The sequence below is a fragment of the Apus apus genome, chromosome 1, assembly GCF_020740795.1.
Source record: "Apus apus isolate bApuApu2 chromosome 1, bApuApu2.pri.cur, whole genome shotgun sequence".
In the NCBI taxonomy this organism is placed as follows: domain Eukaryota; kingdom Metazoa; phylum Chordata; class Aves; order Apodiformes; family Apodidae; genus Apus; species Apus apus.
This window is the reverse complement of record NC_067282.1, coordinates 191,291,747-191,315,317: the sequence shown is the minus strand read 5'-3', so window position 1 is coordinate 191,315,317 and position 23,571 is coordinate 191,291,747. Positions and strand designations below refer to the sequence as shown.

General features: G+C 35.1%; 2 protein-coding genes across 3 annotated transcripts in view; one reads left to right on the top strand and one right to left on the bottom strand.

Annotated features, from left to right (window-relative positions):
* Window positions 1-23,571, bottom strand: part of COG5 (component of oligomeric golgi complex 5) — a 177,898-nt gene that overhangs the window by 131,305 nt on the left and 23,022 nt on the right. The window lies entirely within an intron of this gene.
* On the top strand, window positions 10,418-16,520 carry GPR22 (G protein-coupled receptor 22). Its single transcript, XM_051636249.1, has 4 exons — window positions 10,418-10,460; window positions 10,608-10,860; window positions 11,862-12,950; window positions 14,929-16,520. Exon 4 carries the CDS (start codon window positions 14,954-14,956, stop codon window positions 16,250-16,252), a length of 1,299 nt encoding a protein of 432 aa, XP_051492209.1. The 5' UTR covers window positions 10,418-10,460; window positions 10,608-10,860; window positions 11,862-12,950; window positions 14,929-14,953; the 3' UTR covers window positions 16,253-16,520.

Genomic DNA, 23,571 nt, shown 5'->3' with positions numbered 1-23,571 from the left:
GCTCAATCTGTGCCCCATTCACAGACTGCTTTGGTATCTACCAAGCACTTGCTAGGTAACAGTCATCAACGGAGATTAGAAGCTACACATAAGTCTGTGAATGTATCATATTTGTCAATAGAGAAACCAGCATCCTGCATTATTTTGCAGGTGCTAGAAGTACTTAAAAATAATAAATAAAAGCCCAAGCTATAAAATTCAGCTAAACTCACATTTATTTCTAACTGCTACTATTATTCCAGTGTGTCAGTAACCAATAATGCTATCCCAGAGTAGAATATTGCTGCCAATTTTACAAGCAAGCAATAAAAATAGTTTTTGCCAGAATTAAAACTGCATTTCTTTCCATTTATTTATTCATTCAACAGATGCATTAGATAAGACTGCACAAGAACAGAATATTAAATTATATCAGCTGGATGTGTTTCTAAAAAGAACCTTAGAAATTAAAAAGAGTGATTTGGTGAATTCATTTCTTCTGCATCTACGACTAGCAGATCTCAGCAATCTTAAAACCCACTCTGAAAATATAGACACTTTCAGGCAAGCACAGAAAGAGAAAATAAACTTTGCATCGTAATCACAGATTTAAACAAAGATTTAAAATTACAGATTAGCAATTTTATGTGGGCTCCCTACCCTCCACAGTTCTCTCTGCAGCTGCTGGTGTATGGAATTTTTGGGATCAATCCCATTTCCATTCTCATTTCTTTGTGCTATGGATGTGCAAATCTACTCAAGCAATTTTGTGCCCAGCTGATCACAGGACACTATCCAGCAAACTGCCAGGCCTGGCAGCCATACCCAAAGGGATTATATTGTGGTACCAAAGTGAAGAAATATTGATACTGCCTAAGACTTTTCTTAAAAAAGAACTAAAAACTTAAAGTAAGGTTCACAGATAAAGCTCTTAGCACTTTCCTACAAAAGCGACCATGAAACTCAATATTCAACATTCTCTGTCCACTTACAGCAAAATATCATTAAGAAAACGAGGAAAGCCTATATAAATAATTCTGAAGAGCAGCTCAGTCACCCTTGATGCAATTCTCACAACTTCCCTGTCTTGCATCTGACTCCTTTAGTTCTCATCAAAAATTTATCCTACCAACTCTATGCCTGGTTCACCCTAAATAAACCTATCTTTTCTCCTTCCTTCTGCCACATCACATACACACGTAAAATAAAGGTTATATTGGAAAAAAGTAAGAGAAGAAGAAATGCACCAAAATACAAGTTCCCTAAAATAGAAATGAAAAGTTTTTTTCCACTATGGCACAACCAAAAAAGTACTGCACTTAAAAGCAATATATCCAATTTGTTCTATTAGTAATATTAATTTAACTGTTATGTCCTCTATGATTATAGGTTTTGTTTAGCAAGTATCTTTACACTTAATTTAGCTTCCTTGCTTATGTTACAGAAGCAACAGTTCCGGGATATCAAAATCCAAGTTATAGAAGCAACAGCTCCCACATGTCAAAATCCAAGTGAAATATTCTCCAGATGAGGTCCTGTATATTTGTCCTGTGTTTAATAATTTTCTATGCATGCTGCAAGGCCTGTTTCCTTAAAGATATGTGGGGGTTTTGTTTAATTTTGATAAGTTGGATGATGAAGTAGAGAGTTTTATAGTGTTTCATCGATATTTTAATTTTTTTAACTCATTAATTATTTGCATGTTCTGGAGGTTTTTGCTCCCCCCCCTTCCAATGCAGTTGAGGGCTTAAAGCAATCTAGACAGAAGTAAGGTTAGTGTGAGAAATAATTTATATTCTGGCTTTGCCAATTCATTACTTTACTCAAAATGTCCATTTAGATACATGAACTGTTTTTATCCATTCAAACCTCAATTTGCTCATTATTACTCCAAAGCATTGCTTTTGTTTATTTTTCTTTGTCAATTAAAGTTGGACACTAAAAATCTATGCTTAAAGATCTACAAAGAGAATACTTGTGAAAAATTTCTACAGTTATCTGCATTTTTCAAAAATATATTGGTCTGGTATTATAGAGACTGGACAGATTAATGAAATACAGACTTTCAAGATCTGCCCTAGGCTTCTAGCATGTAGCCAAGCTGTTTTTCTACAAAACAGAATTATATTAAGAGATACGAACTAAATATTATAAGAAGCAGATACAGGATGCTCAAGTATTGTGGTCATGGACATTACACAAACTGCTAAAATTCTTGAAGTGTTAACACACACTATGTCCAACTGTCCATATACATTTGCTCTAGTTTAAGAGTACTGAATACAAACTAGAATTCTCGATGGTAGCAGACAAAGTAAGTTTCTGAACAATACATAAAAAATTTGCAGGGGAAAAAAACCCCAAAATGTCACCCTGAGTGGAACAGAAAGGGCTGGCTGAGTTTTGATTTCTCCTTTAAGAGCAAGACAGCAGAGAAGGTATTACAACATAAAGCAACTTCAAAGAAAAACATTTCCAACCTAACCACCAGCAGGCTTAAAATAGTAGCCACTTTCAAAGGGCAAGCTCTCCTTTTCTTCCATTCTTTCCTCCTATTAAAACTAATTTGCTTGATTAATAAGAGAAATAGTGTTATTCTCCATATCCAGCTGTATCTCAGGAGGAGTAATTTCTCACTGGGTACTGTATCTCTTGTGGTAAGAATGAGGATTGGAAAAGACCTCTACTTGTATCAGGACTGTGATTTCTCTTTTGAAAAGACAGCAAGGTAACAGGCAGAGTCAGTCTGTAATAACTCACACTGTTTTCCTGTTGATAGGCTATAGCAGTTGCTGTATTCTGCCTTCCCCATTTCCTCCTAACTGTAGGTATCAATTTGCAGAGTTGCTACCCTACCTAGTAATATTGAAGCCTCTCACTTTGAAAGGTACTGAAAATAATGCAAATAACATGTTTTCTCTTTCCAACTCCAACTACACTTTATAGCTCCTATCACTACAACTCATTCTACCTGTAAGTTTTAAGTAGGTAAGGCTGCTGAAGAATTAAACAAGGTTCTTCTCTATAAGCATGTATTTGCTTATCATCCATTAATGTAACAAAAATGTCTCCACCAACCACGTTCAATTTCTCAAGATCATATGAGCAAAAAAACCCCTAAGCTTCAAGCCTAATGACTGTGAAGTTACTTGCAGATAACAAAGATACATGAAGCAAAACAGTGTTCTCTTCCTCAGAAATGCCACTGACACTATTGCTCTAAGCCTTCCCCCAAAAAACAGCAAATGAAAGCATTTTTCATACAAGCTCTGGTTTTCTGTAGTACTACAATAAATTATTTCAAATACAGCAATTATGCAGTGAGGTTAAAAATACTTTATGAGATGGAAAAAAACTGAAACCATGGTTTAGACAGAAAAATCCTTGATATTTGAAAGCTTCATAGATAAAATTAGTTCTTCATATGCATGCATTTTAAACACAGTTTAGGTATTTATTTTAGGCACTACAGCTACATTATGCGTGCTTTAAAAAACCCAGAAAACATCAAGGGTATCATATTTCTGTTTGTTATCCTCCTAAGAAAGTGAGAGATATTTTTCAACAATCAATAATAAAAAATTAAACTATATTACAGATACAAAATATGGAAACTACTGCAGCCAAACAACAGAGGAAGAAAGGAAGTAAACTGAAGATTATACCAACACAAATCTAAATTCAGATCAACATGCACATCAATCAAATGAATACTTTGAGCAGAGTAAATGGTGAAGCCAAGACACTGCACTAGCTTAGTTCAATTTCCTTACTATTACGCATTTATCATTTTAGCTTATTGCTTTTAAACTTCTTTCACATGTCTTCATATGGCACTACATAAAAAGATTTTCCATCAGTTTCCCTTAACTACCTTGTAAAAATAATAACTCAAGAACTAAAGTGGCAAAGAGGGGGAGACAGGGTAAAATTTCAGACAAGAAAACACATAGTACTACATATTATTTTTCAGATTCTGAGAACTTAATGTCAGGACTATCACCACTATCAGACTGCTGTGAAGGATGTACTGCTTCCTGTACTTGAATTGAACACAGGGGCCTGGCAGATGGTTTTAACCACTTGCAGCAGCCACGCACAACCCTTCCCAAATCTAACTACTGTCCACAGGTTTTGTTTTGCTGTCTGATGAAGGCCAACTACACTCCTGTCACTGTAGTTATATAGAAACATGCGGACTCACTGTGTGTGGTCACTGAACTTTGATCTTCAAGGTAGTCAGCCTACAAGGTCCTTTTCACTTGCTCTTTGTAGTGCTTCCAAACCAAATCAGCAAAGGGGCTACCTGAGCAAGGCTGCCATGTATAAACCCTCCCTGGTGGCAACCATTACACTGTGGGTGAATTTAATGACATTAAAGGGACAGAGTTAATTTTGTGATGCCTATTGATGTCATGTTCACTCTTTACTCACAGGGCAATTAAGATTATAAGACTTTTGTCTCTTAATTTCAGCTAGAATAATGCTTGCTACTAGGCACACCATGTGAACACTTTGTCTTAATTAACAGAAAATTGTTTTCCTTCCTGTTTCTAAAAATTACTAGGAACAAGTCTATCCAAGACCTCTGCTGAATTCACAACTCTAGAGAAAATCTTCCTATTTTTGTTTTGGTTTAAATTAGCAATTCCACTTCAAGGACATTACAGCAGGAAAGTGTGTAACAAAATATTTGAATCAGGGGACTGTAAGAGCGTAGCTAGTGCTGCTCCAGTTCTGCCCATCCTGCATACTTTGCCAGGCACAGCTTCCACAGCACCAAAGATAACTGATGGAGAATCCTGAACCACATACTGAAGTTTAAACGTGGCATGTTAAGCTCAGATACCTCTGAATCTATTTCACTGTAATAAGCCAGGCAGAAAGCTTACTGAACCATTGATTTTGATGCCATTCTGCCATGCCCCTAGCACAGCGCCATTGCAGCTAGAACTTAGGAGATGCCAGGCAACACAGCAACCCAGGCAGCAGGAGTAACACTGAAAACTTCTTCCAATATACAAAACATTCTGATGAAAGCAAAGTAAAAAAGCACCTGGGACTTCAAAACACAAGGTAGTATTTCCTCATTCTACAGCCACACAGTGTCAGCACTCCAGCTTCAGCACTCTTCAGCTATCCTGCTGAACTGCTTTCCAACTCAGGGTATCAGCATTCTTTCAGGCACATTTTCACAAGCTTAAGCAATATCAGCAGGTGTTTTTTTCTTCTTATGTTTGAAGCAATACAAAAATTACTATGTCAGAACTCCAAAAGCCTTTCTATAATAATGAAAAACCTCACTAAACTTCAGTAGCAGTTGCCAACTTAGAGCTAATATTTTATAAAAGCGGAAACCTCTCAAATTCTCACAGTACTCTAAGTACCATTTTAATTAAGGAAGAACTACATTCACAGTAATACTGCAATTTTTAAAGAAAAATTTTTTAAATTACCTTGAAATTTACAGTGACTATTTAAAATTTTGCCAATAACTGCTACAAGATACAGCACCATTCACTGTGAATGTTTATACTAGAGGGCAAGCCATGTCCACGGAGAAAAGCTGGAGTGAGGTTGATGTTACTTAAATTACTACTAAATTTACAAGCCCCAGTCATACTTCTCTCCTGAAGATTACTGATGTTCCTTTTTGTTTCACTAAAATTCTTAAATAATTGTGCAATAATGCACCAGAATCATGATCTAGCTCCATCAGTAAACCAAATTTACTGCTATGATATGAAAAAGATGCCTTCTCTATATGTGAGGGATAACCAACACTGGTTGTGTAGCTCTTCTTTGGTATCAACTCATTGTGCAAAACTAAAACAAGATAGAGTTTCAGTATTAATCGCTAAAAGGCATTCTGTAACTTACACATTTCCTCATGAGTACAGAACTCTGAGTGCTGAAAAGGTCAATAGTTGAACTAACATGGAATATAACTGAACAAATAACCTATGCTTAAGAATAACACAAAACCAAATGAATCCTCTAATACATGCTTATTTTCTCACATAAGTAGGTAATTTTTCTGTACTCAAGCTGCTCTGCGAAAATTAACTTCGCATCTTGAAAATGTATATTATACATATAAAGTTATATAAAACTATAAAAATGTAATAATATTACATATCTTGGTTATAGGTGATATATTTTATCTTTAGTTAAAAAACATTGTCTTTGTGTTCCTTCCAAAACCTTACATCTTTGTACATACAAGAGGAAGCACAAAGAAATGATACATAATTAAGCTGGAATATCCAAATCTTTTAAAATCTACGGACGTAATTCTAAAATGGAGAAACAGAGATAAACAAGGTCCCATGTATAGGAATGTTTTCTGGTAAGGGCAAAATGGAAGAAATACAAAAAACAAACAAACAAAAAAAAAAACACCACAAAAAAAACCCAAAACAACCAAAACCCAACATAAGTAAGTCTTCATAAAAAATAACAAAACAAAGCAAGATGTATAGCAATCAACAATCTGGGAGAAAAGAAAATAAACACTAAGGACAGGACACCGAATAGCAAATTAATTTTGTGGATGTCACGTCTTTGCTACGGCAAAGGAATAACAGTCTTAGAACCCTTGTCAATAGAGTAAAGAAATGAGAATAAAGTATTTGTGTGAAAGAACAAAAAAGACTGCATTGACACCAGAATCAGAATGGTACTTATGTGCAAATTATAGTACAGTTTTTGTCATCTATTCAGCATATCACTCTTAAACAATAATAAAATATTTTACAACTAGGACTTGTGTACTCAACAGGAGTCAGATTTACACCTTTTCAATATAAAAGCAGGCTGCAGCCTGATAGAGGACAGCAAGCCACAACTTCAGTGTCAGGTAAAACAGAGCACATTGACAAATGGAGCGTAGCACATCAGTACAACTCCCAAATCTGAATTGCTACTATCCACTGTTTATTTTTCCTTAATACTATAAAAGTCACTGCATTTTCAACAACATGCTAACATTTTTGCAACAGATTATTGAGGAAAGTAAGCTACAATGAGGTAAGAAACACATTTTAGATGTGGATCACAAGCTGCTAAAACAGATACAAACAATAAGCTACCCAGAAGAACTATACCAGAACACCCTGCCCAGCAGAGGCAAGTGCAAGATACAGCAGCATCTACACAGCTGGTGTAGGTGCATTGGGCAAACAATGCTGAAGAACAACCCCAGGGCAAGATGTCCAAAGTCACCCAATATTCCTTTTCAAAAACAACTTAAGCTCTAAAAAGACTATGTGTCACTGAAAAACTTGCAGGAGCTAGGAGCCAAAGTCTCTTCCAAATAGGAGAAGAGATGACATTTTCAGACCCAGAAGCAGTAAAATTCTAAACAGTCACTAAATGAGCAACAAGATGCAAACTAGGAAAGAAGACGTGCTGCCCAAAGAAAGAAACAAAAAGTGCTGCTGAAGCTTTCAGGGGAGATAGTCATAGAAACTGAAAGAAGAATAATGCAGAGAACAAGGGAAGTAAGTAGTTTCCCAACTGCGCCAATAAAGATTTTTCTGAATGTGTCTATTCCACGACACCTGGATGTCAAGACAAAAATCAAGCTCCAAAAATCAAGAACTCTGATAGAAAACATCAGAATTCAGTATTTACTTTGGTCCTGCGAGATCTTGCGAGTCTAGGTAGCCTTTTTTAAAAAGTAAGCTTCTTAAAAAAATCTGCAATGCAAGAAGCTGCATTTGGGATGATCTTATCAATTCACCAGCAGAGTTCAGACCCTCAGATCTACAAATGACCAACCGCTGTTTTGGATTGCAGTAACAGCTGATACTAGGACATTAATTCCTGCATGTAGAAGGTAAGGCAGTAGATAAAAGACGGAAGACAACCAAGAAATAGGCTACAACTTCCAAATTTTTTTACTTCCTGCTCCCAGCAAGACAGAAAAACAGACAGTTATGACTTCTGAATTCAATCTAAATGTACTACAGGGGTGTATGCTATAGCAATTGCAGTTTATCTCCACCCCTGTGAACCCAGCATCTCTACATGCACACGCCTCTGTTCCCGTCTGTTCTACTCTGCTTCAAGCTCCTGTCTCACTGCACTTATTTTCTCCCCACATCAGACCCAGAATACTTAACCCTTCACAACTCTATTCTCTGCCACATTTTTAGTCTCCTTCTCCTCTTGTTTTGCCATACTCGGTCCTAAAACCCTTCATCGCCTGGTTTGAGACTCCTGCTGTTCCTCAATATTTCTACCCTCTCATGACCCTTCCACCCCATTCTTCACTCCCCTAAAGCCCAAAATACCAGTCAAATTCTTTCTCTTCCATTCTGTACTAATACAGGAACAGGTATAAGAACAGCACAATTTTCTGCCTATGCTGCACATGGCTCTTTTTGCCCACTCTTCCCTATCTACCCTTTGAGGATGATGTCATCTGTTCACACCATCTTAACTAGCATCTGCACAGCTATGGCTTGTAAGCATGTCTATCCATCCACCTACTCCTGATTGCCTCCATATGGTACTGCTGCTTCTCCTAATTTTCTCTCCAGAAAATTTAAGCTTGGTATGTTCACAACTCGGCTCCTTATCAATCCTCTCAAACACTTTTTGCAGATAAAAAATTTGCATTATCACCTCCTGTTACACAGGAAGACTTTCATGACCCTTCTGCCTGCATTTGAACCACATATCCATGCTATATCCAAAATCCTGCTACAATCTTCCTCTAAGTATACATCTTTGTAACAGCGCAGCTCATCCACTATCTCCATCTTTGCTCAGACACACAGTGAAGAATTAGAAAGGGAGATGGAGATTGAGCTGTTTAGAGAGGCTTCCTTACTTATCCTAAGTTATAATGAAAGCGAAGAAGTAAATCTCTAAGATATTAGTATTTATGCTTTCATTTCAGGAATCCTCTTTATCACATCTCCCCTAAGAGCTATGCTGGTACCACTGGCTTCAAGCTTTTGGAAGCAGACGATACACAGACATGTCAAAGAGCTCAATCAGCTGCTGCTCAGCATAGCCAGCTGGTTCCTCCTGATCTTTGCTCCCAGTTCCCGCAACCTTTATTTAGGTATCTTCTGAAAGTAAAAGAGTACGGAATAGGAAGCCTCGTAGATGGATACACAGCCATTAAAAAAAAAATTATAGATAAAGTATGCTGCTACCTAAAGCTACATAATATATTGGGTGGCTGCCTGAGAGAAAAAGAGGAGAAGGCAGATGTCCAACAGCCACAATTGCATTTTATAATTGCATTTATAACTTAAAAACAGGAATCCACCAAAATTTCACCAAAACTGCCATCTTAATACAGCTGCTTATGTAAAAACCATGATTTAGTATTTTAGTACCTTACCAAACGTTAAAAAAAAAATATACAAGTCTTCAAAATCAAGGAGGAAAAAAAAAAAAAGCCTCACACCCCACACTTCTTGGAAATTAAAAACTACTACCAACAAAACATTTGATATTCAGATATTCTTAAATTACTTGCTTCAGCAAATAGATTTTTAAAATATATTATTCTGAGTTTTATACAGAATCAAAAAAATTTCCAAAGTTTATTTTAGCACTGGTACTAACTAAAACAGGTCTTCTGCTACACTTCTCTTACTCCTCATTATATGGTTGTGAGTATTGCTCACACTGATGGAAGAGATTCAGAAATAAGTTACAAAACAAAAAAGTGAAAATTAAGACATTCCCTTTCCCCTGAAAAGTGAAGGTCAAGAACCTCATGCAAGACATACTTACAAAAACCTGTGAAGTCTAGCAAAATTCATGTGGAATACAAAAGAGTTTTTTTGGAAGTTAACATTTCAACAAAATTAACAACCTACACTAGTATACATACATTGTACATGGTGATGGATCATTTAAAAGAGCATTCTTTTCTGATTAATGAATTAAACTGAATTGTCAATCCATTTTAAGGGTCTGAATAATCTCTATGAATACTAATAGAAATTTTCCTAATATACATGTGGGTACCAACCTGTCCTGAATATAATTTATTCAAGACAAAACCAAATGTTTTGTAGCATCTCAACAGATCAGGTGAAATCCACAGGGCTCAAGGAGTCAGTTTTATTTCAGAGACATTCTTAGGACCAAAGAAAACAGACAAACAAAAGAATAAAAAATGGAAAGTAGGCAAATTCAAACATAGATTGTTGGAAGCTTTTTAAGTAATAGATATTTAATCCCCCCCCCCCTTTTTTTTTTCAGTGTCATGTGGTTTCCAGTGTACACAAAGTAAAGAGTGAAAAGGTAAAAATAAACCTGGCATACCCTTAATGTATTCCAGAATTCCTAAATCATTTGTAAATTTAGTCCTTTTATAAAAGAATCCTTATATAAATTGGGGGGAGGGGGGGATCAATCCCGTATATGAAGCACAATTTAAGCCTAACATCACTGACCAATCAAAATTAGTGAATGCACTGCATCTCTCTGCAGTGAGGAGAAGCGACAAGGTAGGCTGTCATTCTGCACAAGCTGCCCATCGTAAGCCTTCCTCTCAGCAGCACTGCTTCTCTTTTTCAGAAAGCTTGAATCTCAGTGGTGTCTCTGGAGACAAGAAGCCTTCAGTATGTTAAATTACTTTCATTATGTATTTTCAGATGCTTATTGATTCTACAGTAGGAAGAGTGGGAGACTGCAGCAGCCTGTAAACCAGAACTAAAGCAGTTGTATACATTAGCAGTATGCTGAAACAATGGCACAGTACAGGCACAAATTTTCATTAAGGTCATTTTTTGAAGATATGCTTATTACCCTCTTTCCCTTCTACTCTGCTAACAAGTGAACAAAATGAATCCCTCCAACCTGGAACTGCTTCACCTGCATCGAGAATTTATCAAATCTTTAGTGGAGGTAAGATCTGTTCCTTATTATGGTATGCAGAATAAGCAACATTTAATAAAAAAAATAACTTGACAAAAAAGGGAAGAGATCAGATTCAACTTAATTTAAGTGCTAGTATCTTGTTATATTTGAGACCAAGAAATGTTCAAATGCTATTTCCCCCTCCCGGTTAAAAACACAATGGTAGAAAAATGTTATTTTGCATGGAAGACTTGTAGCATATTAAGAACCTATTTTGTTCATATAACATAAAGACAGTACAGTTTAATTTAATACAGTATTGGGGAAAAACACATAGTGCAACCAGGAATATTCTTCCTTTCCTCAGCAGTATTTCCAAATATTGCCAGTTAAATATGTTACAGATTTATTCGGTTACTCTTAGAAGGATCACATAGTCTGTGACTAGTCTACAGCTACTGCTTGATGAAGGCTAGCTAATATGACTAATCTCTGATTGCTCAAAAAATTCCTCACTTTTTGTTGTTTTTTTAAAAAACTTACTTCTTTCATCATCATCATTCATTTCAAGCTATTTATTAAAAACAAGGATTTACTAAACATTTACTTCAAGAAAGGAAATTATAACAGTGTGCAAATTAAACAAAAACATTTCCTATAAAGCTCACTTACTACTCAATTTCTCATCAAAAGATGAGAGTTGTATCTATAAACTATCTGCTCACAGGAGGTCTAAAACTACATTTTCTAGCTCTAGTCACAGAAACCACATCCAACAGTTCTTGCTTCTAGCCAAGATTTTCTGTAACCTGCACTATTTGGAGAACAGGAAACTTGTCCAAAAAACTAAATTCATGTAAGTTGACAGAAGAATGACATGATTTTACTAGCAAATTGTGAACACACAAACTGATTTTCTATGTAATGTGTAAGATCCAATGTTAGAGATCTTTTATTCATTAAATGATATTGGAAAATATATTTTTGCATTATTTTACTTTGAAATTATAAGCCCTACTTTTAACCTTTTTTTTCCTCCCCTTCACAAGGGCATGCAGCAACTAATTCAGTTTTACAACTGACAATATGAAGAATGCAGTTGACCGGGTATCTTTCTAGCTGTATGACCTACAAGCAGCAGGATGCATCACTAAAATGTATTCTTAAGACATAAAGGAATTAAAAACAAAACATGGAACACACTTGTGTTACCATTTACGTGCACGACACTTCAACAATATACATGGAAGAATAGCACAACTGCTCAGATTTTCATTAAAAGAAGAGTGCAATGAGTGATTCTTAAAATGGTGAGCATTTCTTAAAGAGGGATTTATAATTTAAAACCAGAATTGTGGAAACGACTGATGCATGAAGAAACAATGAAACATGAATTCCCAAAAGGAGAATATGCATACTTCACCAGCAAGCTGAATAAGGGTTTAACCAAGCTTTTCCTGTGCTACTCATTAAATAACTTATTTGTCATAATGACTAATGGATATTTTTTCTCTCAATTTTATGGTTTGTTATGTATTGTCCTTAAATGAAAAGAAACCAAATTAGGTAACTCATGGTTACTCTCAAAGCACATGAACTGGATTTTATTATGTACAGCAACTTCTTTGACTAAGCCATCACTCAAAAGTAATAAGCAGGAATATAACACAAAGAAATACGCAACCATAAACTAAAGGATGTCTACATACACTCTGAACACAGAGATCAGAAATCATTTTCTTTTTAAATCTGGAAAATAAAACCAGGCTGCTTCAAAATGCAACAGGGGAAAGAAATTAACAACACTTAAAAGAAAGTTTATTTGTTATTGCTGGCTTGAAACTCAGAACAGACACACAGAATATGCACTGGTCTGTAGAAGTATCTCAGGCAATTAAGAAGCCCCCACGTTTAATCAGAATCTTTTGCTGCTGAAGTGCTGGAACAAAAAAAAAAACAAAAACACAAAACAAAAACCAAAACAAAACAAAAAAACAAACCTGCAAGGAATGAAATAAGAGCCCAGCTGCTTGGTTTCCAGGTTACAGTGCATGTCAAATATCTGTCAGTGACACCATGTATCAATTTATGACAAGCTGCTGCAATGATCTGAAAGGCCCTTGAGGCACAGAGAACAGGTAGGTCAGCAGTTGCATGCACCCCATCTCTGCTCAGCATTTGCAAGGGAACAGGCAATGCATCCAGCAAGCTGATGCATTGGGTAAATTAGCTCCCTGCCTTCACATTTCTGCTTTTATTTCACTGAAATATGACCAATGCAACAAGGAGGTGCTGTTTAATCTGTTCCTAAGACTTAAAAGATCTGAAGTTTCCACTTTTCACAAGATTTCAGTCGGTATAATGTTAAGAGTTAAGATCATCATTAGTTTTAGCAGATCTGCTTTTGATTTCCTCCTGGCTTTTGTTAATATGAAAGAACTCCATTTATCCAATAAATGCATTTGGAATGGTTTCCTGAAATCCATTCACAGCCAGGACAGCATACACAGAGGAAATCGTACTCCTGAGGGTTAATATAAACCTAAAAGAGGTTGCCTAAATTAGAAATTAAACAAAGCTTTTGAAGTATTTCTTGTTTCATTTCACACCTGAGACTAATACGTTCTAATTTACATCTTTTGTATTCAAGAGGTATATGTGAAATAACTGTTGAAGCATACAAAGAATTTTCATAATACAATTTGCAATTAATAGTATTGTGCAACTGAGGCTTTTCAGAACTGCATATGAAATCCATTTGCATATTGTATCCTAAAAGTGCTTAATTCATACTTCCATTTAAAAAGAGCTCATTTTTGTTCACCTTAGTGAACCCATTTTTTATGTATTCAGAATGGAACCAAGATCCACATTTAAATTTATTGTCATGCCAAGTATGTCCCTTCTTAAATATAAAGCTACCTAAAAAAATCGCAACAAAAAAAAACCACCAAAAAACCCTCAAGTATTGTAACAAGAAATTGAACAACCATTCTTTTACTTATTCATTTCATTACAAACTCAAGAGCTGGCTGACAATATAAATAATACAAACATTAGGTATTAGATGCAAATACTGTATTTACAACCTATCAGCATTTGTGAAACAAAGCAGACAAGCTGCACAATACAAAAATCTCCTAGATGTAATAAATCCTACTTTTTTGGAAACTTCCTTATTCCTAAGACAAAAATACTATATATATAAATATGTTGATTTAACTGCTGCTCGTATAAAAAACAAAACACAAAACCCCACCAAAACCCAAGCCCAAAACCTTGAAAGAGATAGTTTTCTTTTTAAGTATTATTTCCTAAAGTTATTCCCTTAAATCTATTCCGCAATAAAATTAATTCCTCTTCCTTTTAAGCACTGATTTCTTGAGGAAATTTAATACTCAAATCAGAAAAAGGAAATGCAGTATTTTTATAATAAACTCCATTCTTCAAACCCACATAAGCTTTGCATCTGAAATTATAAATACTTATGTAAAATTGTTAGAGTGGTAAGTTTCATACATGTAGGTGCACACAAGATAAAAGTGAACAGAAATCTTCAAGCTGATTTACAGAACTTTTCAGCTCACAACACGTAATAAGAAATAGGCTGCTAAATTGCCATAAATCATGTAAATGTTGTTTTTATGATACATAAGCAACAGTGCTCCATGTTCCTATCACTTTCCTTTTCCACAAGAGCCTTTTTAAAATGATCTCGAGTACTAATTTGTTAATACATAACATTCTTCTAAAATGACCCTTAACACAATACAAAGGCAATGCACAAGTAGAGTTTATTCAACAAACGGGCCCTTTGTAAAAACCACATCACTATAAATAAAGCCTTGTCTCCCTAAGTGGAACCTTTTCACTTTTTTTTTCCTTCTTTTTCTTTTTTTTTTTTTTAAAAACAAATCCTGATTTTCTTTAAAAAGGAAAGACCTTATTCTAGATCCTCAAGCTTTTGAGTCCCTGCCAACCAAAGCTCTAAACATACAGTAAATGAAGAGTTTTGTAAGAATAGATGCTATTCCTCCCTTCTACTTCCCCAGAATTTATCTACAAAAAGTGTCAAAAAAGAAATCAAATACTTCCATATTTTATTTCATCTTTCAGGAGAAAAAACAACTGCAACAAAAGGATGTGTTTCTCCCCCATTCTGGAAGTCAACATGCAGTCTGAATCTAACATTACAGTTCGAGATGCCATTGATGACCTCGACACCAACATGTACCAACCACTGTCGTATCCATTAAGCTTTCAAGTTTCTCTCACTGGATTTTTGATGTTAGAAATTGTTTTGGGACTTGGCAGCAACCTCACCGTGCTGGTACTTTACTGTATGAAATCCAACTTAATCAATTCTGTCAGTAACATAATTACAATGAACCTTCATGTACTTGATGTAATAATTTGTGTGGGATGTATTCCTCTAACTATAGTTATCCTTCTGCTTTCACTGGAGAGTAACACAGCTCTCATCTGCTGCTTCCACGAGGCTTGTGTCTCTTTTGCAAGCGTTTCAACTGCAATCAACGTCTTTGCTATCACTCTGGACCGATACGACATCTCCGTAAAACCTGCCAATCGAATTCTAACCATGGGAAGGGCTGTGATATTAATGACATCAATATGGATCATTTCACTTTTTTCCTTCCTGATACCTTTCATTGAAGTCAACTTTTTCAGTCTTCGAAGTGCAAGTACTTGGGAAAACAAGACACTTTTGTGCGTGAGTACAAACGAGTACCACACCGAGCTGGGAATGTACTACCACCTGCTCGTTCAGATCCCGATCTTTTTCTTCACTGTTATAGTAATGCTAATCACATACACCAAAATACTGCAGGCTCTAAATATTCGGATTGGTACGAGATTTACAACGGGACAAAAGAAGAAAGCTAGAAAGAAAAAAACTATTTCTTTGACCACTCACGAGACCACGGACATGTCCCACAGCAGTGGAGGAAGAAATGTGGTCTTTGGTGTAAGGACTTCTGTGTCTGTCATAATTGCTCTACGCCGAGCTGTAAAAAGGCACCGGGAGCGACGAGAAAGGCAAAAGAGAGTCTTCAGAATGTCCCTCCTGATCATCTCAACATTCCTTCTCTGCTGGACACCCATCTCTGTTTTAAACACCACCATCTTATGTTTGGGCCCAAGTGACCTTTTGGTAAAGTTGCGATTATGTTTTCTAGTCATGGCATACGGAACAACTATATTTCACCCTCTACTTTATGCATTCACGCGGCAAAAGTTTCAGAAAGTTCTGAAAAGTAAGATGAAAAAGCGAGTTGTTTCAATAGTGGAAGCAGATCCCCTGCCAAATAACGCTGTAATACACAATTCATGGATAGAGCCTAAGAGGAACAAAAAGATTACCTTTGAAGACAACGAAGTAAGGCAGAAATGTTTAGTACCTCAGGTTGTCACTGACTAGATTTCAGTATTCACCAAAACACATCAAGTGGAATATCTGAACAAACTGTAGAAAAATACTGCCAAATATGAAAAACTTTTTTTAACTATTGGCAAGACTGTACAATTTCAATATGTATGTTAAATAGAGCAGGTCTTGTATATTCAACTTCTTCATTATGTAAGATCTATGTTGCATGGCCGTTTGTTAGCGTAACACCATGTGTATATTTGTCAAAAATATTCAAGTCCTCTTTTTTAGAAAATAAATAGCCTTAAAGAAGTGCAAACTTTTAAAAATATTTGTATGGCTCACTTTCTCTGTAAATATAAAATAATTTTAAAGCAAAAATTCCACTTGGGAATACTTTTCTAAAGCACAAATTCAACATTTTGCATGATATGGTGTTTTTCAATTGAATTAATTAATAATAATAATCAAAGGTATTCTGAATGCTATACAGCTACAACTTGGACATATTTTGACCTCATATTTAGACAGCTACTTATTTCAAACTTCTCCAGCATGAAAATACCATGAATGTGTAGACAAAGCCATTTATGTGATGTCCTTCAGCTAACTCTTCAGAATCAGTTAATTTTGATGGGGGGAAAAAAAATAATGTTGGTCCAAAAATTGAAGGTAATTCTAAGAAAAGTAAAAAGTCTTGCATATACAACCTCAGGTCCACAGATTCTACACAGAAAGTGCACAACTTTGAATAACTACACAGGAGGGGTAGAGAGGACAAGGAAGGAAGACAGGCTAAGTGCTAAAATTATTTTGTGCTTACAAAAAAAAAAAGCACAGTACTTGTAATGTACCTTAGGTTACTTAGACTCATGCCTTAGCTTCAGAACATACAACTCAAAAAAATAACATAGCTCCATATTCCGCAAAGACCAGACACTTAAAATCATCCAAATTTTACCCAGAAGTTTTATTATCTAATTTATAATAATTTGTTATCTAAAATTACTGTATAATGTATTCAAACATAATTTAATTTTCTAAAAGCTAGCCCAGCAACATCTGTATTCAACTGTACCTACTCGTTAATTTCATCCAGTGATCCCCAGTTTTCTACATGAATTTAAATCCCTCATCTTATTTGAGAGGTTGCAGGGAGGGAGTAAACTTAATGGTTTTATGCAAGAAGCTTTTGGGATTACTTTTTTTAATCCCATATGTTCCTAATCACTTCAAAAACATTCTTTCAGGAATAAACTCTTCTGAAAAGAAATGTGCCCAAAAAACCTAAGCAGGAACTGTGAGTTTTTCTTTTCTGCAACACTTCTTACGTTCTCTGCCTAGCTGTTCTCTGTATTCTGAGCACCAGAAAGAGGAGACAGTGTGTTCTCTAGCTTTAATGGCATTATATTATTTATCTGATTACTTATCATCCAATAAAGCATTCTTAAATCAATTTAAAATACTATTAATTTATCTTAAAACAAACAAAAAAAAATCATAATTACCATAACAGAGGAATAAGCTTACCTCATCTCCTTATCTGAAATACGCATTTAAGAGAAGTTTTCAGACTTTAAAGGTTTCTTGACAACATGACTTCACTTTTTTAAACCAAATAAATCCTCAAGGACTACATGTTTAGTGTTAAAAGCTCATTCATTAGAAAGTCAGATTCAATTAAGAAGTTCTTCATAACAGAGAAATTGCAGCCTATGAATTAGTCAGAGATTAAGTCAGGTTTGAAAGGCTATGTCTATCACAGTCATTGCCTTCAAGAATATATGCAAGTTCATTTTTACATTTACTATTCTTTACCTTTCATTAAATAAAGAAATAAAAAGAGGGACTTGCACCATGTCAGAGTACACCTTTAGGTCTGCAGAAGAAAATTCTGCATAGAGCAAGAAGGAATACAAGTAAGAGTAAGTGCAATCCTATACATACACAGGAGTCATTATAAAATGACATCATACAGGATCTGTACCACCAAGACGACAAATTTAACACAAACAAGACAAAATAAAGAGTAACTAGGGAAGAAACACTGTATTTCCTACAGATACAGAAGAGGATTTTAGAAGGGATATGAAGGTGTGCCGTGGGTGCTTGACAGACAGACTAAAACAGAACGCAAAAATATGCAGCATCACTGGAGAAAAAAGGGCAAATACATGCCATAGTATTGTACAATAAGAAGCCCACTACATTCTTAAAAATTATCTCACTACAGTGAGTCAATTACATTTCACACCACTCAGCCTAAGGCAAGCAGAACTGTACAGGACTCTAAAAATATTAAATAAAAAAAAATACGTCTCAGGAACACAAGCAACCACCACCAATTTCCACACATTCTCTGTCCCTAAAGTATTAGCTGGTACTCGCCTATGTTGTTTTTAACTTCAAATGTATTTCCATTCAATTTTGCATTGTAAAATGAGGTTAGATGACATTAAAATACAAAAACAGCTGAGTGCAGTGACAGTATCTATATTTGAGAAGCACACCTTAACACACTAGTACATCACAAATCAGTGAAACAGAAATGTAAACACAGCACGAATATCTAGTTTCAAGTTGGCAACAATTTTTACAGACTACAAGGCACTGCTACATGGTCAGAAGTCCTGTTTACTTCCTGGACAACAGGAATCACTCCAGTGATTTCTAAATATATTAGATTAAAAATGTATGTATCCGGATACATATTAGATCAATACACTTCTCCTCCTTCATTATTACACATGTACATAATACATAATTATTATACATCCATACACACGAAAAGTGGAGATCAATATTAGTGTCTATTTTGTATTTATATGCAGGGGTTTTGGTAAGAGGATCTCTGAACTTGACAGGCAGGCACTGTGTTAAATGCCTTCACTTCCCCACCATCACCTTTTACTTCTTAGGGGGGTTTTTTGCTGGGGCTTTTTTGTTTCTTTTTTTCTTTTTAAATGAAATAATACATTTAATAAGCTATATACATGGGCACAAGCAAGAATTTTTCTGCTCTGGTAACTGATAGATATATTATATTGCAATACATATAATAGTTAAACATCAAGGTATGTTTTAGTGTTTTAGTTACTAATTGCCATCAAACTCTTTCAAAAGGAGATAATACAGCATTCTTTAGCAAGGTTCAATGTAGTGTCAAAAAATACAGAATATACAAACCTATCATTCCCTCCCCCACTGTTCAAACAAAATACCTCCAACATATAGCTACAGACAACCAGCTTCTGACTTAAAACCTTCCAGCTTTGTAACAGCCACATTCCACTCTCACTTCAAAAATCCTGCTGTAATGTCACTGAATTTATTTGTCTTACACCAACAGGAGAGAAGAATATGACTCTGTAATTACCTCCTCCTTTTTCTACTTCATGAAACACTCAAGAAGCAAAATTAAACACTGGGTTTCAGTTTTGTTTTGCTGGGGTGGTGTCTTGAAAAGAAGAAAAGAAAAGAAAAGAAAAGAAAAGAAAAGAAAAGAAAAGAAAAGAAAAGAAAAGAAAAGAAAAGAAAAGAAAAGAAAAGAAAAGAAAAGAAAAGAAAAGAAAAGAAAAGAAAAGAAAAGAAAAGAAAAGAAAAGAAAAGAAAAGAAAAGAAAAGAGAAAAGAGAAAAGAAAAGAAAAAGAAAAAGAAAAAGAAAAAGAAAAAGAAAAAGAAAAAGAAAAAGAAAAAGAAAAAGAAAAAAAACCTGGCATAATAACTGACTAATAGGAAAATCAAAATTGACTCATACTCAAGGAGTGTTAAAGAAGGATGTAAAGTAAGTGGAGAGTATAGGTGAAGAGGAAAAGGACAGAAGGTGGAAGCAAACTGTGTAAGGCAGACATGGCCATCAGGACCACAGAAATGTGGAGGGCAGCATGCACCTGCCAAGGAAAAAACTATAGCCTTATTTTTTTTTATAATGTAGTAAACTAAATACAAGATGAACTTATATTTGAATCATCAAATGTGGTACGTGGTTTTGCCAAAGTTGCTGAGAGGAAAGGGGGGAACTATATGAACAGCAGCTCTGGAAAACGTTTTTTATTTCACAAATCATATACAGAATAACAGACAAACCAAGAGCATGCGTGTTTCTACTACCTCTCTTCCTAGAGATAAATACACAGTTTACTGAGTACAAAGTACATACAGCGCACATGCAGTCCAAGAACAGACCTGAAAAGAAAATATTTTTAGATATCTGTTCCCAGCGATATATTTTGTAAAATGCTATTGAACTTCTCCTCACATTAGTATTGGTCAGATAACTTCAGTTTGTCTTGATGCTTCGAGTGTGTTTCACTACCACAGTATGTTTTCAATTATTGCTTCTTTATCTCAATTCAATTATTTTTGTAGAGTATTAAATAGAAGGAGAAATGCCATTAGACATCTTTATGTTCTTTGCTAAAATTACACTTCAGTGATTAATATAAATTGAGCCAGAATATAGGAAATATCTTTCTGTGTTTTTACTTCATCGATTTCTGTATCAGCTGTTTTCATATTTTAAAAGGAAATTCTCACACAATTAAAAGAAATTCAGTTGAAATGAAAAAACAGAAGATTCACAATGAATGTTCTGTGGTAGGTACAAAAGCTGAAATTATTAAAACATACCTTATTTTTTATAGTTTGAATTAATTATATCCTTTGAATATAAGCATTTTTATATCCACATTCTGATTCCTGACACTGCACAGCCAGCCAAGCAGGCAGGCAGGCTGACGGCACAAAGCTGTTGGCAAACAGCACGCCCTGGTTTCCTTTCCAAGCTGGGGTTTTGGAAATACACTTTTGGTTTCTGTTACCCCGCTATGATCTCTAACTTCCTACCCTATCTTGCAACAGTTTAACTCGATATCATATCTGAAAAACAAATCAATGCCACTGCTGAAACAACATTATTGCTGTAAAATCTGTCACACTGGCTATGTCTGACTGTCATTAACAGAGCAATATTAGCACATTTTTACTTTCAACTGTACTGGGATCTCTCACAATCTGTTTAGATATTTTTACTTCAAATTAAACTCAACTTAAACACAATTAATGGGGGGAAGGGAGCACAACAACTGATGACAATTTATGAAAAATATCTTGAAATAAGATTTGGGAGAAAACTGTGGTACAAGATACTTTTCATAAATGCCTGTCACAAATAAACAGCAAAGAAAGGAGAAGTATAAATAAAAGGACATCTTCCCACATTAGTAAATTATTACAAATATCACTGATACATTGTGCACTAGGTTGCACTTACTGTTGTGCTGAAAATGTGTAAGGAAAAAGAAAATGAGAAAGGAACGCTATTTGCAATATATGTGCCATCAGAAAACAAAAGCTAACATGAGCATTGCTGTTTTAAAACACCTTAACAAAAATGAGGAAGATCTATTACTCCTGCTAACAGCTCTAATAGCTGGTAACAGACACCTATCCATGAATAGAAAGAAAAAAACAAAAGATGTGAAAAAGATTTGTGGCCACAGCTAAACTTTTAACAAAGTTATGTGGTTCAATAGCAAAAAAACTGGCTTCCACAGACTAAACATCTAATCCAAGAACTCTCATGGAAAATTATTTTTTGTGTTTTCCCAAAATACCATAGAACTGCATGTATATGGAGTACAGTATAGCTAAAATAATAAGATTATCATATGTATTTGTTGCTGCTGCACTCAGTAAGGTATTTCATAAGACATTTTGTTCTCAGAACAGATTTTCTAGGAGTATATTTGCATATTATAAAAACAAGAGTGTTACTTGAATTATAAATTCCTCTTCTGAACAGTTACCAAGCAAACATCAAATCATAAGAAATTTCCAAACTGAGTGAATCACTTCATTTTCTATGTTTAAACAGGAACAAACATTTCAGTTTAATAATTATGACCATTAAAGGTTATATACCCATTAATATAAAAGGAGGCTAGAGAACTCATCTACAATCATATCAAACATGGATAAAGTCCCAAAAAGTGCACATGAACACACAGACATCTTTTAAAAGACTAAAGTATTCAGAAACTTCTGACAGAAGTCGTTTAAATAAAACGGAATAAAAGAGGGAAACTTTTGATTCAGTCACTGAGACTTTGTTATGCCCCAATTCTGTTTCAGCCAAAAGTCTGAAGTTTCTGCTACATCTGTAGTTTGCAAGTTAGGTCAGCTAAAATTTGGCGGCAAAATCTTTGAAATTGTAGACAATCTGCCATGGAAACAGCATGTTCTCAAAATAATAGGATGTTTTTTCTTTTAATGAGGTGAGGTCACATCTTTCCCTGAAATGACTTGGAAAAAGATACAAGACCATGCTGTTCTTCAGCTGAAGAGGGTCTACCTTTAAGATAACAAAGCCTGTAATCAGAGTTGGTGCCTGCAAGCAAGAAAAGGTTGGACCTGAATTGTAAACAAATAAAAAGACTGGGCTACTTTACTTTTCAAACCATCACCAAGTCCATAAAATTATTAAAGAAGCTAGTACTGGAAAATTACAAGCATGAATCAGGAGATAAAGAGGAAAAACCATTCCTGTGAAAATGGTGTGGTTTTTAAAGCTCTTTCCTATGTGCAAGAATTAAATCTTACTCTGCACTACTCGTAACGTTGTATGACATACAGCAACACCTTCACTGATCTTTAAGGCAAGGCAAGGCAGGAATGACAGCTACAGGAATACTGTCTCCCACCCAGGACCTGAAGAAATATTAGACTTCAGTCTTCTTTTCATAACTATTTGGTTAGATTTTTTTAAACTGGACTGGCTCCCAATTTAATTAGAAATAAACAGGGAAAAAATTGTTACTATATTCAAGATTTCACAACCAGTATTTACTTGAGCAATTAAAACAACATTGTCTACACAGTCTCATTTTTCAATTATTTTATACTTCTGAATTTGCTAGGCCTCATTTTCCAGTCCTCAGCTCTTGTAATTTCTTTCTCTGCAAATCAAAGAGCCCTTCTGCGACCCTTTATTTTCTCCCTATGAATGCATCTCTACAGTCTTAATCTTCAAGAAAAAGAGCCCATTTAATCTCCTACTGTGACATGTATAATTGCATTTATTCATAGGTATCCACAAAACTGCATCGTTATCTGTACAGCACAATTCCCTATAGCAATTGCAGAAGTACAGATGTGCCTGACATATCTGCATGAACGCTAGAACAGAAACAACACTGGTAAAGCAATCCCAGCATGGATGCAGCTCAATTCCAATGCTTTACAGAAGTACCATACTTTTATATTTGTAAAGAACAGAGATAATATTATTTATTTTAAAAGCATGTTATGTGTACATGTCAAACATTCAAGGTGGTCTGCCCATTCACAGCTCCTTCTCCTCCAGCAGTCTG